The following is a 19159-nucleotide window of genomic DNA, read 5'->3' as shown; positions in this document are numbered from 1 at the left end:
ATGCCCAGAACCGTATTTGACCCTTACAGAGACCCCCAAAAGACACTCTGGCACCTCAAAGCTACACAGGGATTTGTACTAGCTATGGTGGATGACGAGGCTGCAGCAGAAGATAAATGACTGCCTATAGCTGGGTCATCAATCCAACCAGGGCTGGAGGTGAGCGGTGGCCTATGGAGACACGTTTTGACAGATTCCCCAGCAGAGAGTTTCAGTAGGGGAAAGGGGCGTTCACCGGCAAGTGTCAAACTAACAGCAACATCAAGCTGCCATGGATGTACAGAAAACAGCGGAAACACGAGCTATTCTGCTTTGAAATAAAAGCAAAAAAAAGGCTCTTTTTGCAAAACAGAACTGAATTAAATAAATTAACGACACCGCCTGTTTGCCTTGAATCTCCGCGATGGCAAATCATCTGCTTTGAATGCGCGGCCAACGTTGATGTTTTCGTAAACGTCAACCATTAACGACTACAGACGGTCGCAACAACAGAGCTTTTATTCTGAAGGGTCGAGGCGGAAGCGCTGCAGTCGTCGCCGTCAGCTCGACGCCGTCTCGCTAACTGTCCGCCCTGCCCTGCCTGAGTTTGCAGTTGAGTGAGCCAGGGCAGCACGGCCGTATTATATAACTTTAATGTACTCACGGGTTTAATGGCGTTAGAGGAGAATACCGCGACGTAAGACGTGTGGATCCATCGCGGAATTATCCAGAAAATCGCGAGCGGAAAAGACGATCGATCACTTTTTCTTTTTTTTTCTCTCTCGCTCTCTCTCTCTCTCTCTCTCCCCTCAAACCGGCGTTAAAAGTTATCGACAGAAACCAGCGCACACGGTGGATCTCTCCCGAGCTAGGTCAGCGACGTTGTTCACTCTTAGTTATAGAATAGTTCGTATTGCGGGCGATGTTTTCCTGCCGCGCGGGGAGCGAAGCGGCGGCGGCGGCGGCGGCAGCGGCGGCGGCGGCGAACCCAGCTGACATTTCACCACGCAACATTACCGCAAGGAAGGGCTTTTACCCGAGAGCTTAGGCTGTGTGGACGTTGCGTTATTTCTCACGTTTTGTATATATTTTTTGTAATTTTCTTCTCCAACTTGGACTGACGTGAGATGACCTAACCGGGCGGAGCGCATTCCTCTCTCACTACAGGTACTGTCTGCTCCACGCACTGTGACCACTTGTTTATATATATATATATATTTATATCGCTGGAGAATTATCGAGAGGCGGACGCTAATTTCCCCCCCAGATGTAGGCCGACGACGAGCGTCCCCGGCGCTGCGCGCAAGGCGCGCTGACCCGGGTCAGTGTGAGCGGCGGCGCTCGGAGGGAAATAAAAACACTCTTTGTTTGTGTTGCGTTGGGAGAAAAAACAACATGTTGCACTTAAAAAACCCAGCGTATCTGCCTCTCCGGCTGTAGGCGTGCGATCAGTGCAATTCCGCGTCGCAGCCAACAGGTTGCACTAATGCTGTAATCATGTGTCGTCGCTCGGTCGGTGGGAAAAGTACAGTAAGCTTTGGCAAGTGAGGAAACTCCGAAGTTTGAAAACTTTTCACATACGGAAGGACCTTCATTGCAATATTTAAAACGCGTCCAGATAGTCTGATTGCGCTATTAATGACGTTAAAAGTGACCAAAAATCATTTCATTTTCTAATTCTGCAGCAGTGAGCTCGAGAAAAACAAACAAACAACCGCAGCCCCTTGTAGGTTTAACACCGCGGATTGTGCGCTCATAACACCGTATTATCTTCGACGCGCTCTCGGCTGTGAGTCACGTCTTCTTCGACCGCTGCCCGAGGCAACGCGCCGATGCAACGGAGGCGATCGGCCGCGTTGCGTTCGTCCGAGATTGACAGGAAATGACCCATCAGTAGCTGCTCGGCGACGCGTTATTTCAAGGTAACCGGGTTTTAAACGTGAGACGGAGTTCGGAGCGGCGCGGGCCTGTTCGCTAACACAGTCGGGAGGCGCTCACTTTGAAATGCGCCGCGAGTGACAGCGCGCCTGCTTAACGTTGCTGCCTTCCTCAGACATGGCAACTTATCCCCGTTAACGAACAGTTAAATACCCCCTTTTTAATGCACAGCGCACGTGATTTCACTTGCATTCATTCTTATGGTTTATTCATACATTTATTTTTTTTTATTTTTGCGCTCTTCTTGCACTTGGAGATAGACGCTTGTGTAACTGCTGTAAATACCCACGTGGTCTACCGTGGGTTTATCTCCTTCCACATACTGTACATGTAGGCTTTGGCTGCGTGTGCGCGTGCGCGCGCGCGAGGTGGGGACTGTCAGTGACTGTTTACTAGTTAGGTCTGGGCATGTCTTGCACAGTTGAGTGGAGGGCGCAGTTCAAAGGAATAACATCAACGTCATAGTCAGTTATGTTATGTAATGGCTGTGGCGCCCCCTTGTTTCTCCCCCCCCCCCCCCCCCCCCCCCCTTCAGCCTGGTTTGTGCCATTTGTCCCTCTGCCATATTGCTCCAGAGTGGGCGTGAGGGAGGAGGAGATTGCCTGTTTAATAGGGCTGCTGTCATTTATAGAAATAAATAAATAAATATGGGAATAGCGTAGGCCGAGCCCTAGTAGTAGATGTGAGCCTCACGCTGTCAATGCTTTCAAACTGCACCATTACACATTTTTAATGCAGATGTTTCAAGGCACCTATCACTGTGAAACATCAGTACTAGTATATATAAATAAATAAATAATAATATGTATTATCAACTCTGTTTTTTATAGCCTAATCGTGTATTCTCTCTCTCACTGTGTGTGTGTGTGTGTGTGTTGTGCCCTCTTTGACTTGCCCTCACTGTCCTGTCAGGATAAAGAAATGGATCAGGGTGGACTGAAGCGCAACGGTAATCGAGACGACAGCCTGACATTTGCGGGGACAGGAGTCGGAGTAGGCAGAGATACGGGTGACACAGCTGGCTCACTGCTCCAGCCGGCGACGCACCTGCCTGGCCCCCGGTCCTTGCCCGGCCCCCGGCCTCTGCCCCAGCCCGCGTTGGCCTCAAATGGACGGGGCGGAACCAAAGACCAGGCGGAGCTTGGAGGCCTCTTTGACTCCCCTCAGCGTCACGTCCTGTGCGAGGGATCGGACATGGAGGAGAGTAAGATCATCCGAATGCCGAAGCAACACCAGGATATCAGTGTGTTCAACATGGAGGGCAACCTGCCGCCGCTGAAACGGAGCCCTCCGGACGCCGAGCGGACGGCCACCTCCGTCATCAGCACCTCGGTCTCCTCCATCCTGGGCAACCTCCCTCTGCCCGACCTTTTCCCCCAGCACATCAAGCAGGAGGGGGATTTTTCTCTGGAGAAGGACTTGGAAACGTACAGCGGACACACAGGCGTTGGTCCGTGTGACTTGGATGGCAACAGCGGCCGCCTCATGGAGGACGCCGAGATTTGGCAAGACCTGGACCTTCCTAATTCCCTGCCAGAAATCAGCGATTTTGAGTTGGATTCCGAAGTGGCACACTTGGATAACATCCTACACGACAGCAGGGGCGGCGGTCCTGTCGGCGCCTTGCTAAAGGAAACAAAGCCTCTCGTGGGTAACGGAGTAAACTGTACCAATGTGAACGGCACGGCTCAGCAGCACCACCCCATGCACCAGCAGCAGCAGCAGCAGCAGCAGCAGCAGCACCAGCAGCACCACCTTCTACAGCACCAGCAGCACCAGCTTCACCATCAACCGCAGCCCGCGTCGCTGCTCTCCAGCGTCATGATCAAGGAGGAGAAGGACCCCGACGACTCCTTCATCCACATCCGGACCCCCGGCGTCGTCAAACAGGAGAAGCAGGACAGCGCTGGCTTCTGCCAGCCGCAGTGTCTCCAGAGCAACATGAGCGCCCTCCACGGAGCCGGCGCCATGACCTCGCCTATGGGCGTCGGTGCGGGAACTGGCTACCACTACAGAGCCAACCCGTCCTCCACAGTGGGCCTACAAGACCAGGAGCCTTTTGGCATGTACTCCAGCCTGCCTCTGGTGGGGGAGAGTTGGGCCAGGGGGAACCGGTTTGGAGAGTCATCCGGGTTACAGAGGGGCGACGAGGGGCTCCCCTCCGCCGCAGCCCTGGCAACGTTCTCCGTCAGCTTCTCCAGGTAGGTCGTACGTTGCTTTCATTCACGGTGTGCTTGACTTTGTGCTCAGGGGGGGTATTTGCGGTGCTTTTAAAATGTTAAAACGTGCAAATTTTCAGCTGATGGTTATTCATACTGTCCCGCAGTCTTTTGCTGTGATATACGTTTCTCAGAGTAGGAACTGTGATCAGTGAGCTGCTTTCTTCCTCGCCACCTTTCCTAAATTCTCACACTGAAAAATCTAAGTAAGATATTCACAACAGGAGCTGTTAAGGCCAAACACACTGGATTGGACATTTTAATGTCATTTGTTTGTTAATCAATGCAGTCGATAGGAAATTCATTCTATGAACAGGGATTTGATTTAAAAATATGGGAATTATAGTTTAGAGAAAAGACTTGCTTTGTCTCCTGCAAACACAGAAAATGATCAGGTCTCTGTTGATGCTCATGAAATCACTTAAATCCCCTGCAGGACACCTGCAGTGTGCATTTGGGAAAAGGACGGATCCAGTGTGTTTCACAGCATTTACAGCATTAGTCTTACAGTGTGATTCTAGCACAAAAGAACCTTCACTTCAATAAGACTGTCCAAAAAAAAAGAGTACTCAGGTGTTGTTAAATGTCTGTCTGTGACATTTTTATCATTGTTTTGAGGGATATTGCTCAGGTGGAGGACATCCGGTGATTATCTCCTCCAACAGACAGACACAGCAGGACACACTCTTTCCCTCCAGTTCATCCACTTCACATGCCATGACAAATGAAATATAAGAATGAATTCTGCTTTATTTACGTGAATGTTGGCAGAGGAGACGGACAAGGTGATGGATTAGTTGCTAGGATACAAGGAGACAGGAGGGGAAAGAAGTACCGTTGACCAAGGAAGTGAATATAATTAGTTGAGATGGTAATTAGTTGAGATGGTGATGGTCAACCTCAAGAGATGGTGTTAATGATTTCTAAGGTTGTGTTTTTGGATGATTATACAACTTAAAGTTTGTTTTTTTTGGTCCCTCAGAATCAGATGTTGAAAATATTTGGGCACCATAGTGAAACTGCTCTCAGACACATTTCCTCGTCATGATCCGCTTTCTGGTATAAAAATTGTGTTGTAACGTGGTGGACGGAGTTACATAACAGCGTCCTACAGGAAATGATTCATTGAGGAAACGCGGCATGTGCATAACGAGGATGCAGTATGGTCATGTTTAATGTGAGGGGAACATACGTGCGGCACGGGGAGAATGTGAAGCGTCTGGCGGACGCCTCGCTTAAGCCCGGCTGGGACAACGGACTCGGCGTTTGAAAGAGAGAGATTTATTTGCTGTTTTTTGTTGTTGTTGTTTGAGCTTCTTTGTGGCCGCGGCTTGAACGGGCAGATCACAAGATGGGTCTTGATTATCGTCGGCCCGGGGTTAATAATGTGAGTCGGTACTGTCCTTCTGAAAGAGCTGTTGAGGTGTTTGGCGCTGGCTGCTTTGTAAACAAGCCAAAGATGAACATAATTATCTCCCCGATGTCACACTGAGATGCCCCTGAGTTGTTGTGCCGTTAATCAATTCAAACCGCTGAAAAGCGCCTTTGTCTTGGTTCACGCTGTTTGTTTTTAAGTCCGTTCTATAGACTGTAGACGACCGGATCGCTGCCGCAAACACAGATGATGAGAGAATTTGCAGAAATGCAAAGGTGGCATCCGAGCTGCTTCATCCGGTCAGGCCGATGTGAACAAGGGTTCATGTTGATGCTCGTTGCACCAGCATGGTGTGTGTGTTTTCAGGCTGTGTTCCTGTGAAGCAGGGCACCGACACTCTACAAGGTCTAAGTAGTGCAGTGCACCAAAAACACCAAAACAAACCGGCTCACCAGTAGTCCAACAAACAAGCCTAGTTCTCCAAACGCTGATTACAAAATAAAATCTGAACATGATATATTAATATTATTATTTTGATCATTTTAAATCCATTCCATTTTTTATTTGACAAAGGACGGCGATTTAGAGACAAATTCTTCCGCTGTGCCTGAAAGTTTACTGCAAACACAGGACTGCTGTGTCAAGTTGCCGTGAAGGACGTTGGCCATTGTTGTTGTTAATGCACAGCATTCTGCCATTAAACATAGCATGACAAACTGTAGCATCAGAACACCCTGCTGTCGTCTATACATTATAAGCTGATGAAGGTCATTTCATGTTGCAGCTATATGACGTATGATGAGTATACTGTTTCTCAAATTCAGAATGAAAATGGAAACCAAAAAATCACCGGTAGATGCCATTTTTTTGCATTTAAAGAGATGTTTTTTGTGCTTCATTTCATTTGTTTTTTTTGTATGCCGCTTGTATTACTAATATTCACTAATATTTTCATTTTAAAATTAAAATTAAAATTACTATTACTATTACTTACTATTAAAAAGGGTTAAAATGTAATTCAAACTTCTCTGTTGCTGTGCTGCACAAGTCAGGGTGTGCCAGAGCAAGACAGACTGTATGTGTGCATGGATGTGTGTGTGTGTGTGTGTGTGTGTGTGTACACACAGGGATGCTGGAAGGCCACGTGTACATATCTGGTGTGCTGCTGCTTCCCTCTGCTTAAACGGTCACTCGGTTGCTTGTTTCTCAGCACCCACTCAGCCTTGACGGCCCCTCAGAGCTCTCCATATTTCACGCAGGCATGTAAAAGCCGTACACAAGAAGATGCAAACGCACACACACGCTCTTATGGTAGCAGTGTCTGGATGTAGTAGGACACACACACACACACACACACACACACACACATTTTTTAGATTGTTTGTATGTTCTTCGTTTTCATTCGAATGTTAAAATGAGTGTCTAATGCTGAATGCTAATACGCTATAGAATAGTATTGTGTTTACTAGACTGATGGTTTGTGGTGGTTCAGTGAACTTTATGCTCCTCTTCAAATAACTTTTTTTTTTTTTTTATAATTATGGCAACTTGGCAACATGGCTATTAACATTGTTTGCACAGTTACGTAGGCCTGTCTGATGTTTGATGTGCTTCTGGTGCAATGGGCAACTTTTGATTCAAAGCCATAGCCGACGGTGATGGAAGCATCATAGCATATCTGACCTACTTTAACGTTGGCATAAACGCAGCGAGTTAAAGGAGCCGAGGCATGAAGAGTGTCATAAATTTTGTTTCACAAAACGACATATTTGAAAGACATTTACGCGATGTTACATTCCCGAGTGAAATGTTTACCGTTTACAAAGAAAAACATAACAAACTCAACGTTTTCCAAGGTTTTAAGGGATTGAGCCCATCATCTGCGTTATGAGTAAAAAAATTACTTTAAATTATGCAATTTCACATGATTTTGGACCGTTATCATAACTATAGATCAGAGGTCGTCAATGTTTTTCAGGCAAAGGACCCCTTGGTCCCCTATTCCATATGGTACAACATTGTGTTGCTTATTAAACTGGGCCAATAATAATATGTAGTGCAGCCTATAGTGCCATGTGTTAAAGTACTTGATGTAACAATGCTCAGCCATTAACATAATAATGGTTGCATATTTTAATTCTATAGCATTTCTACATCAAAATTTTCATAAATAGGAAGATTTATTTGCATCGATTATATTCATGTTAATGTGTATTTTTGAAGATATTAACATTTTTGGAAGAAAAAAGTTTGGGATCAAACCATTTCTTGGACCCTCTGCAGTAACTCTGTAGACCCCCTAGGGGTCCCGGATCTCTGCTATAGATGATGCCCAAATAGCTAAAAGACAAAACTTTGAAAATGCTTTTATTATTTACACATAGTACATCTTCTTAAACTCGAGCACTGATACTACAGTCAGGGCTGCTGAGCTGCATCAGGTGTGCGTTCAATAAACGGGCTCCTGTGAAAAACACGTAATGGCTTCACAGTGTTTATAACATTTACATTCACAAACATAGTCTTCTAGCACTTATTTGCTAACTACCTAGCCATTTGGCACTCACTTAGTGCAATGATGAGCGCTTATCATCACACGTCGGACCGCTGAAAGTAGCGTGTGTGTGTGTGCGCCGCGGAATGTTAACAGGTTAATGATGGTAGATGATCATTCACACGACTTAGGTGAGACAAAAAATAAACCCATCATAACTCCATCCAGTAGGCGCTGCACCCAGGCCGCATAATGACGGGGCGGTCCCTGAAGCTGACTTTAACATAGCAGATCACACAGGCCGATCACAGCTAAGACACTTCTGGCCTTTGATGGAAGGCTCAGAACAACATGGTGGTCAACGGGGACCGATCCTAGAAGGGAGACGTGACTCCGGGTTGTAATGAGGGACCTCAGTAGTAGCCGGCTGTGAATAAGCCAGCTAATAACCACGGTGATTACGATGATGCATCGGTTGATGATGATTATGATAATTGCTCCTTAGCTACACTAAAAGACAGTTTTTAGTGTTTGAGGTTGTCTGCCCCGTCTTAATTCATCAACATGTGGCCTCTTGTTGCAGCTGCTGACAGAGATATTATCTTTTGTTTGACTTGTTACTGGCGGCGTGTTTGCAACTTAATTGCAGGGTTTTCTTTGGCGCTGCGGGTAAGAGATGACACCCTTAAGCAAAACTGGGAACGTTAATTGGGTGGAATGATGACCCTGTCTCCTACTGTACATCAGCGTTTATGAACGTGTCAGTTTTGGAAACCACGAGACGACGACGTGAGGTCTGACAAGTCGATATCATTAATTACATCGTGACGATCACGTTATCATTTCACAAAACTCTGTTGTGCAACTGGATGATTGCGAAATTGGAATTTTGTATTTGTGAAGCCTTTTTGTCTGGTGCGTTTATTAACAGTGGAGCCACGCACATTATACAAAATGAATACAGGGATATTCCGACTGTAAGCGTCATCGGTAGTCATTTCACGACCGGCAGGTAAAACAAACCGAAGCCAAACTAGGTCAGACTCACGTCTGTTGACTCAGTTTCCTGGATTTGTAATCTCTACGATTATGCCAACCCCAATCCACATTGTTTGTTTGAGTTCCTGTTGCTTAATAGGCTTACTGATTACCTTTGCTGTATGGAAAGCACCATTTTACTTTACCTTTCACTGCATCTTTCTGTTTAATCACCACTTTGTATTTAAGTATTTTTCCATGCCCCCCTTCTAGCTGCTAACACTCGCTTCAGATGTCGTTCTCTGGACTTGAACTTGAATGTGCTGTGATGCCTTGCGTTACTCTGGAGTGGTGCCTTCCTCTGAAGCCTGACGCTTCCTTGCAAACTGTTCTGGACTCTCTTCATGGCTCCCAGGCGCTGGTGTAGAATGTGATTTTCAAAGACGGTGTCTTTGTTATTGCAGAGCGGAAAGATGAACCCGACTCTTCTTTAAAAAGGCTTGATACGTGACATTTGGCCTGAACTCACATCGGACATGTCGGCTCTCATCACCAGCCGAGACGCGCCTCCCAAACAAGATGCGTTTTCATTCGTCGCTCTTCTTCCCTCTGTCTGCCTCGCTCGCCCTGACCTCTTTGGAGCTGCTCTGTGCTCTTTGTAGTCTTTCATGTCGGCTTCGGTCGGGGTCACTGTAGTTCACAGAGCCAAAGGAGGTCTAGGCCTCTTAGCAGCCAAGCTGTTCCTTTTTTAAGGCTGTTTTGGTGGCTGCTGGCATGTTTACGCTGGTTAGTTGACCTGAGCATATCCGAGGCCTATGTAACAAACCACATGATGGACTTAACCTCTTTTTTTTTAAACACAGGACAAAGCTTGTCTTCAGTGCAACACATGGAAATAAACAAACAGGAAAAGCAGCTCCCTGCTCCGCTAAAAGCAGTTCCGCCCAGGTTTTTTTGCTTGTTAGCGACACGTGGTGAGGTTAGCGCAACAAGCCGATTGGCGTGCGAGTTGGCGATCGCAAATGAAAGCGCCAGAGCTGGGAGAGCGTGTGTCGGGTTTACTCCTGTAGAGGATGCGAATGGGAACACATCCAGGCACAGAATTGGCAGCATCCAGCGAGATATGCCGATCACTGGGACAATAAAGTATCAAACCGGAGCCCAACTCCCTTTATATGCATGGATTGGTGCCTTTACCAGGGAGGAAAGTCGTACATATATATATTTCAGGGGACATTTTTCTTAACTCAACGTCCACATTCTGCTTTTTTCCCCCTGCGGGTTTCGATCACTCTCTCCTTATTTTTTTATAGAACTTTTTTATGTCTGGTGATGTGTACCCACTGTGTAAGGCATGAGTGCAGGAATAAGCATTTCATTGTGTATTTTAATGGTAAAGTATCTAACTCTGGTCATATGATAACAGGTGGTCATTGACATTATAATATGCTGATTACATTTCTTTTTAGAACATTAAATAACATTTTGTGCCACATTGTCCCTCTTTCAGACCAAAGACAACTGTTTTTTAAAGCTTCTTGTCCTGTCAGCATTATATATAATATGTTTTTTATTCAAAGCAAAAATACAATAATTCCTAATTATTTGAATTGTGTGTTCTATAGAATTACATTTTCTAAGAATATCTGAATTGTGGGGAAAAAAATCTAAATTGGCAGGTCGTACTTTAAAAAAAAAATTAGAATCAGAATCAGTGCTACACCTTCCAGCCACGCACTGTGCACTCTGAACACACACAAATATGAGCTTACAAATTCCTTGATGTGCATCATGTGAGGCAGTGGATGGTTGGCGAAGCTAGTTGGTGTAGATTACCGACACTCAGAATAGAGTACGAGATGCTTGGTGGAGATATTTTTTTCTAAACCCATCCTCACATACGATGGCCACCTGTAAGTGCATATCTCATCCTCGACCATAAAATGTGAGGGCTTAGGTTACGTACTAGTGTAACCTCAGCTTGCAGCAATTAGACCAGAAATTGACTGCATGAGTGCTGTAATCGTGGCTGTTTATGGCAAAGCCCTTTTAGCATTTAATCAGTAGCGGCAATAACAATTGTAGATACAAACAATTGCTTACTGACTAGTCATCATATCAATGATGATTTCTGATATTAAGTGTTTAAATTCCTTAAACTCCAACATGTGGAAATTCTTCATTGTAGATAAATGTAGCTTTATTCCAACTTTTACCATTGATTTCTATTCAAATTCATTCATCAGGTTTGTGAGGACGGCAGTTATTTCTTTTTTTCCCGCCAATGCTTCCTCAGCTAAGTTCTCATAAAATTCTGTGGGCAAACTGTGCTCGGATATGTCAGGAGTGAGCATAAATATAGCCTCGGCTGAACAGACTCAGTGTACTTCATAAACAGAGGATTGTGCTTGTTATGTTTGGCAAGAACTCCAACAAGAATCAGGAAGTGCCATGTCTAGCAGCTAGCATGGCTCAGGCTGCTGCCACTTTTGCCTTTTGCTCTCTTTGGGCAAAGTGCCAGGGTTAGAAACAACAACCAAATTGTGTCTGATTTGAACTTTTTTTTTAACTTGTAATACTGTTTGTTGTTGTTGTGCATCAATGCTTTTTTTTTTTTTTTTTTTTTAGGAAATTCATGAAATTCAATAAACCACAAATCTTTGACATTTAGAAAAATCTCATACAAAATAAAAAGCAACGTCTCCCCAGAATCAGCAGCAACATCTTCAAAACAAAAAATGATAACAAACACAGAAATGGGTTTGAAGAGTTGCATGCAGTAGAAGCCGTGCGACGCGTCTCAGGGTTTTCCCCAGGAAGCTGGTTAGTGGAGGTGGTTAGCTATGCGCCACACCACCATCACCAAAAAAAGAACGAAAACAAAAAGCTTTATTCTTCACCCAATATGCTGCTGCTGAAGATGATGATAGTGGACAGCTCTCAAAACCAACTTGTTCACATGGTTCCTTGAGGTTTGTTTGTCCGTACACCATCGAGCTTCATCTTCAGAGGTTGTCTAAAGAATTACAATGTCATTATGCTGATGCTGAATCCGGCAGATGCCACTGCATGATAGATCTCTAGATCAACCATACATGATTACCTCTCTGACTCACGAAACACGCAGCTTGGCTACGTGATATAGGAGCTCTTTAGCCCTGAGGGTTAGTGTAATCTTTTATGGAAGTGTCATCATTTATTCTCATGTTACGCTCCACTGTAACATCTCACAATGGTTCATTCCCTTTCGCGTCCTATCAATCATGGTAATAAACCATGAATAAATAAATCTCTTATTTTATCTGCATGATTTTGCAATCATGATATATAATAAAGCATATTTTTTAGTCACAATCACCCTAACACACTATTTTTGGAATAGAAGTTGAACATTTCTGTACAGTGATTATCCATATGTATAAATATAAATATTTACATTGCTTATGACACTGCAGTCAATCTTTTTCCCCTCATGTTTGAATGTGCTCCATTATCTGTGACGTTCGAGTGATTAAGAAACGGCCGCTGATGAATTTTGTCTTCGCGACGAGATGAACGGAATCCTCCGGCGGCAAACAATCGGAGCAGGACTTGGTTTGTGCCGCGTTGCAACGTCTGATGTGTCACGACTTGTTTTCTGATCAATGAATCAGGTTGGTGGAATTTCCTGCCTCCGCTGCTTTCCAGTGATAGCCTGTTACTCTGAAAAACCCTCAGAGCCGTTGGGCACCGAGCCATCCGGTGTTTGCCCGTACGCCTGTCTGATTTCCTGCATGCCTGCGAAACTCTGAGATATTTTCGTTGCCGTGTGTTGTGCAGCACGTCTGCCCCGAATGTGGGTTGTCGCCGCTGCCGCGACTTCTCTCCTCCTATGCTGATGCGATCAACTTTAATCCCCCCGTCCCGAGTCAGCGAGGAGGGGAATGCCCTTAATCTGTCGGGGGAAAACACGTCCACATGTCCCTTTGCCTTCTGGAGATTCCTGTTTGGACTGAAGGCAAAGTAGTCTGGGTGCGCCTGGGTGTGATGCCAAGGTTCAGGGATCACTGTTAGGTCATGTGTTTATCTTCCCCACAGACTCTCAGTTGGTTGAACACAGTATCAATTCAGTGCAAATTAAAAACCGTACTTTTATTATATTTCAGGATTTCTGATCATTTTATTGAGTTCAAATTGAATAGAAGTCTGTGCAAATAGAACTTTAGAGTTGAGTCGGTGTGTGTTCCTTTGCTCCTCCAGTGGGTTATTTTGAAGAGACGAGTTAGAGGAGTTTCCTTCCACCTGATCGGTGTCAGCAGGGTGGCACGGTAACCATGGAGACGGAGTCAGCAGGAGGCCACCGGTTCATATCGTCTGGCTGCGAGCATCCAACCTGTCAAAGTAAACCTGATCAACTCGATCAATCCCTCCAGTCCCAGTGCGGCAGCTCTTTTCATTTACTGAGGGTTCTTTATTTACGGCTCATGTACAATATCTCTGATCCGAGCCTGGGGATCATATATATGAGTTTCGACTTGTTTGTGAAGTCTCAGTTAAGTAAGTATTTACTGCTCTAAAACATCTGATGGAGCCTTAATTAATACTAGGAGCTGATTATTCATGATTTATTGCTTAGAGCTTGTGTAAGATGACGCTCGTCCTTGAAGACACAGGGAATGGAGGCTTGTTTGACGGGATATACAAATTGAGGAAAACTACTTGTGTGATGTATTTCATTTGTATAATGTTAGGCAGAAATTGAGCGTGCCGTTACTTCAGGCTGGCCATGAAGTCGAGCTCCGTTCAAACCCCAGCAGCATCAGCTGATTCCCTTCTATGCATCCGATTGGCCATCTCCTTTAGCCTGCCTACCCTTGCTGCTTCCCCCGCCTCCACCCTGGCTCCGCCCCCACACACTGTCTGACTTAATCACTGTCATTTATGTTGTCATTCATTCACGTATGCACACGGAATGGCAGGGAGTTTCCAGAACAGAGCGTTTATCAATGCAAATGGAATTTCTTTTGTGTGACTGAAATGCATTTCATTGCATTGGATCTGATTTGTATCAGATTTATATGTATATTTTTGGCATGTGTAGATATGCAGCCCAGTAAAAAAACGCCCTATACGCACAGAAAGAGTCCTAGTGAGCGTTTGCAGCCCTGATCGCTGCATGTGTGCAGCTGGCTATGTTATAGGCTGTCACCAGACAACGCAGAGGACCTTGTGCCATAGGCCGATCAATGATTTACCTGACCAAGGTTACTGTACATGTGGAGGCAAACACCCCACCCCCTCCGCCCGAAGCCCTCGTTCAGACTTACACCTTGGGTAATCTTACAATCCCTGCCAGCTGGTTTGAGGGAAAACTTGATAATGGCCTCATTTTGCCTTGGTCAAAACCCCATTAATGAGATTCAGCGCGGGGTCCAGCCTTTATAGTCCGAGGTGACCTACTTCCAGGCGTGTGTTTGCCGAGCCGCCGCTGTGCACTTGAATCAAGCTCGGAAAATCGACAATACACTGCTATTTTAAGCTGATGCCGGGTTCTGTTGGGTTGTCAACAATGCTGCCAGAACTTTCATATTACACAATGACTTTACCTGGCATTCAATTCAATTTTATTTATAGTGTCATGTCACAATAAAAGTTATCTCAGGACACTTTTCACAAAGAGCTGGACGAGAACACGCCCATGATTTTCACAGTCTCGAGCAGACATTTGGTGTTGAATATTAGTAGAAATAGTATTAATAGTGTAGTCGTACATGGTGGCAGGCCAAGCCATGTTTAGATGCATCTATCTCCAACATGTCGCATTTTATTTTGAACTTAGTCTCCCAACTTTTTAAAAGGAAACGTCCAGTGTTGTAGCATTGCTTCATTTTTATCAACCAGCATGGGGAAATGTACGTTCATATTTGGCTAATGTTTAGTTCAACAGCCCTGGAAAATTAGAATCAAGTGTCCTGTGTTAAATACGTCATCACTAAAGCCAAAGTTATGCTTCCGCATCGACACAACGCAAGGGGGCTTGCGGACCCTCCTTACGTCCACCGCAAGGGCCTGACGTGCACCTCCCAAAAATCCTAGACGCAACACTGGCTGTGATTGGTCCGCTAACTACATCCGCTGGAGAGCGCTATCCGGTTTCCACTCATAAACACCGCCATTTAAACTTTTAAAAGGCTACTTTTATTGTTTTCACCTCGTTTTATTGTTTGCACCTTGTTTTATTGTTTGCACCTTGTCACTTTTGCACAAAGAAAAAAAACACCAAGTTCTGAAAAATTGTGGATGTTTAAAGCCGGAAAGTAAACGAATAGGCTATAACGAGGCTACGACGATATACGTCAAGAGTCTCGGTCGGTCAGTCTTTACAAAAAACATAGCGCCCTTTACCGGTGTGGTATTGAATTGCATTTCGACACGTAAACAAAACGCAGAACCATCACGGTCTCCAAGCAACTGCGTGGCCGTTGCGTGATCACTACGCGGAAGCATAACCAAGCCTTAAGGATTTGATTGATTCAACTGAACGGGTCGCCCAGGCCGTTGCTGTCCACCCAGTGAGCTGTTTCTGTTCAGACTAACACTGGCTGTGAAGGACATCTCAGCTACATTTTGGTTTTTCCCAAAGTCAACATTGGGAAGCACTCGAGATGTGGTGGTTTGCTGCAAAAGCACATTCTCATTGCTTTTAGTGTGTCACGCTCCTCCACTGACTGTACATTACAGTGTCCACTTGATCCCGCAGCTGTACATAGCAGCAAACAAAGAACGCATGAAATGAAAATGAAAGTACAAAATGTTCAGATCACAAAATGTAGGCTGTAAATCTGAACATTCCCTTTAAAAGACGGAATTTTAAGAGAATTTGCACCATCGGTGGCGTCCCGCTGGTCCAACATGCATCCGTATCAACTGTGTTTATCCTCCCCGGTAAGCAAGCGGCTGATTGATTGGCTGATTGGTGGCCTGTGTTGATCACAGACTGGGGTTTGTGCCCGGGACACATGAGGTGAGCTGCAGGGGTGAAACAGTGGGAGATCTGTCTCTCTTTACCCATCTCTCTGTCCGTCTGTTTATTTCCTCTCAGTGTGTTTCTCTTCCCAACACAGTTTGTTCAGTTAAACGTCATATTGACGTCATAACTAAGCAGATAGATTCTCTTTTTCTTCTTTTCAGTCGAAGTGAAAGTAAATCGACCCTGCTCCTGAAAGTCGTTCACTTGTGTGGGAATATTGACCCACCTCTCGGGCCCTCGTGTGGTCATTGTTTAAAATAGACGCCCCTCTGTGTCTGGGGCTCGTCTATTTCCAGTGCAGCTGGTAGCTAAGGCCAAACTTCTATTTTTAAAGCCGCTTCGGCTTGTGATGATGATAATGCGTTGCTGTGAGTTACAGCTTGCCAATTTTTGTCTTGCCAAAGCAATGTTGGAAATAGCCCTGAGTGGTGGCAGAAGCAACGGGTCAGCCAGATTATATTTATTGCTTATTTATTGACATGAGATGGACATAATTAGAACACAGGGGGGGTAACACTCGTGGCATTTGAAGCATGTGTGCTGCTTTTAAGTTGTTGTCAGGGTTAGGGTTGCCCCCGACACCGCGGTGGAGCTCAGGTCACTGCTGTACTATCATTTTGTAGCTTTGAGATGATTTTGTCGGGAGCTTCTGTCTGATTATAATTCTGCACCGGCTTGGTTTCATTTAAATCACGCTGGATAAGATGGAAAGGTCCGTGCAGCCGTGTTAAAGTGACGATTGTTGTGACTGGAAGAATAGTTAATTACAATGTTTTCATCTCGTCTGGGAGACATTTACTGTTGCAAAAAAACTCCCCCAGAAGCACTTTTGAGTACTACAGCCAGGCAGGCGTTTGCATTTCTGTCTGTCTGTGGATGCATTTGTCACCGAGACAGCGTCACACCCATGAGCGATGCAGTCACGTAACCGTACAGGTGTGTAGTTGAGGTCAAAGTGAAGGCAGATTTCAAAGATGGGTGTGGTTCGAGTAAGGGCTCCGGAATGAAGGGAGTATACAGTGTGGAAGGGGCCATTGCCCCCGTTGAACCCCGTGTTTAACAGCTACATCTCACCCTGGATGGGTGTGATATGATCAATCATCATAAAACATGAACAAATACAGAGAATGAATGCATGGACCTTTCTTTAATTATTTCCCTGTGAAGATCATTGATAAAAACTTTTGCGAGCTCTGGCTACGACGCATGTGCTCAACAGAGAGGAGGCTCACTCGTTGGCTACTTCATTCATTGAATTGTTTTTTTCCAAAGCTACTTTTTTGAGAGTTCCACATGTGGATCGGACGGGATGTACAGATCAGATTAGGGATGGACACGTGTTCCTATGTAGCATAAATGAGCTAATAAATGATATGATAACATGATTTTGGATCACTGCATAGACTAGCGTAATTGTCGACACCCAATCCAGCATTACGGCTTTATGAAAGGCATTTCCCCTAAAAATAAATGTTGAATGCTGCCTTGGGTTAACCCTTTCTGCAGGTCAGGTGGTGGCTGCATTTTTGTGCATTTTACAAGCCAATTTAATCTATGAACTGAGAGAAGAGTAATTTAATTTATGAATTATGGATGATTGTTCCTATCCTGTTTCATAGCACATCCTCCACTCCTGCTTTTTGGACTGAAGAATATTTCAGCTGCTTGTTAGAAACCCAGAGTGATGAACACAAGTGAAGGGCTGTGTAACCAACATCCACCCACACACCTTAGCCTCTTCCTTTCCCTTCAATGTCTCCTCCTCCTTTGATGTCTCCTTTCTGAATGTCTCTCTGTCTGCTCGCCTTTAAATCCTCCGTTCCTCTCAGGCAACAGTAGAGAACCCGTGTCTCTGCCTGAATCAGTCCACTCATTTTTTTTTTTAATAATGTGGCGGTAAATTAAAAAGTGCTCAAAACAGATTTGGAAACGCGAGTTTGATGCCTTGCAGGAGGCAGCGAGAGCAGCAGGAACTGCTTTGTATACCGCTCATAATTTATTTCTGTCAAACTTGCTAAACAGGTTCGCTGATTGCCGGCCATAAATCAGCGGCCTGACGTTTACTGCAACAGTAAGGTAAAGACGACTCACCCTCGCCGCCCCCTTGGCTTTCTTCCATTAATGTGATAAGCAGGAGAAGGCAGGCCTATGTGGCAGAAGTTGGAGGACTTTTGTAGGACACACACACACATAAAATTAGCTTTTTGGGTCAGCGAATCAGCTTAATTTCCCTGTCAATGTGTTTTAATTTATTTTGAATGTTATTAAATAGAGTGGCGGCCTTGGGTTCTCATGCACAGTGATACATATTATTCAATTAGCAGCAGCTCTGCATCGGCTATCTCTTCTCCCCTCTCCTTTTTTTATATATTCCTTTCTTCTATCGCTCTCTTGCTTCCTGCCTTTTCAGAGGGGTATTCTGGTCTGGACCGTAGCCCAGCGCTGCCTTGTGTTGTGAAACCCTGGCACATTTCCGGCATCCAGCAGCTAGGTTGGCTCCGGTTACCTGAATAGCCCCATAGCTGGTGACCCCAAAGGACCCGTCCTTCCTAAACCAGACAATGGGGCGATCATCTGGAATGAAGACCAGTCCCCTTTTCTAGCGAAAGATACATGTGTGGTTGGATTTTATGATTCTTTTTCTTTTCATTACTTCTGGATCTTATGTGTCACTGATCAGTGGCTTGACGTACAAGAACCAGTTTGTTTTTTGTTGCTTCGGACGGTTGAATCCGCTCTCAAGAGGAGTGTTGAAGTGAACGTCTGAGCTGTTGTGCAGTTGTACCATGCATGTCAACATGTGCACTGCACCTGTCCTTTTATACACACATTTGGTTACACACACAGCCCTACAGACACATGTGTGTATGTGTGCAGATCTTTTTGTCCTGCACTGAGCCTCGGTAGCAATGCAACATAACACCAGTAGGCGGTCGACTGGCCTGTAAACAGCTGCAGTCGTTTGGGATTCAAAAGCACTTAAACGTTTGCATTTCCAACTTCAAACTGTCGTTTTCATGTTAAGGATTTCTGGAGTAGAACGTTTCACGGCCGAACTGAAGACGTGTCTGTATTTCCAGCTCTTGGAGGAATTCACTTGCAAATCTAAATGCAGATTTGGAGATTCTTTACGCCATTGCAAATCTGATTGCGCACACATACGGATT

General features: G+C 45.1%; 1 protein-coding gene across 3 annotated transcripts in view; it reads left to right on the top strand.

Annotated features, from left to right (window-relative positions):
* Positions 1–584: 584 nt before the first annotated feature.
* Positions 585–19159, top strand: part of LOC311025221 (glucocorticoid receptor-like) — a 61611-nt gene continuing 43036 nt past the window's right edge. For all 3 annotated transcript variants that reach the window (XM_084028042.1, XM_084028043.1, XM_084028041.1), the window contains exons 1-2: positions 585–1146; positions 2830–4118. In XM_084028042.1, coding sequence (XP_083884168.1) covers positions 2839–4118 — 1280 coding nt within the window. In that variant the 5' untranslated portion in view covers positions 585–1146; positions 2830–2838. The remainder of the gene's footprint in view (positions 1147–2829; positions 4119–19159) is intronic.

This window comes from Eutrigla gurnardus, assembly GCF_963514095.1.
Source record: "Eutrigla gurnardus genome assembly, chromosome: 15".
Taxonomy (NCBI): Eukaryota; Metazoa; Chordata; class Actinopteri; order Perciformes; family Triglidae; genus Eutrigla; species Eutrigla gurnardus.
This window is presented reverse-complemented; position numbering and strand designations above follow the sequence as displayed.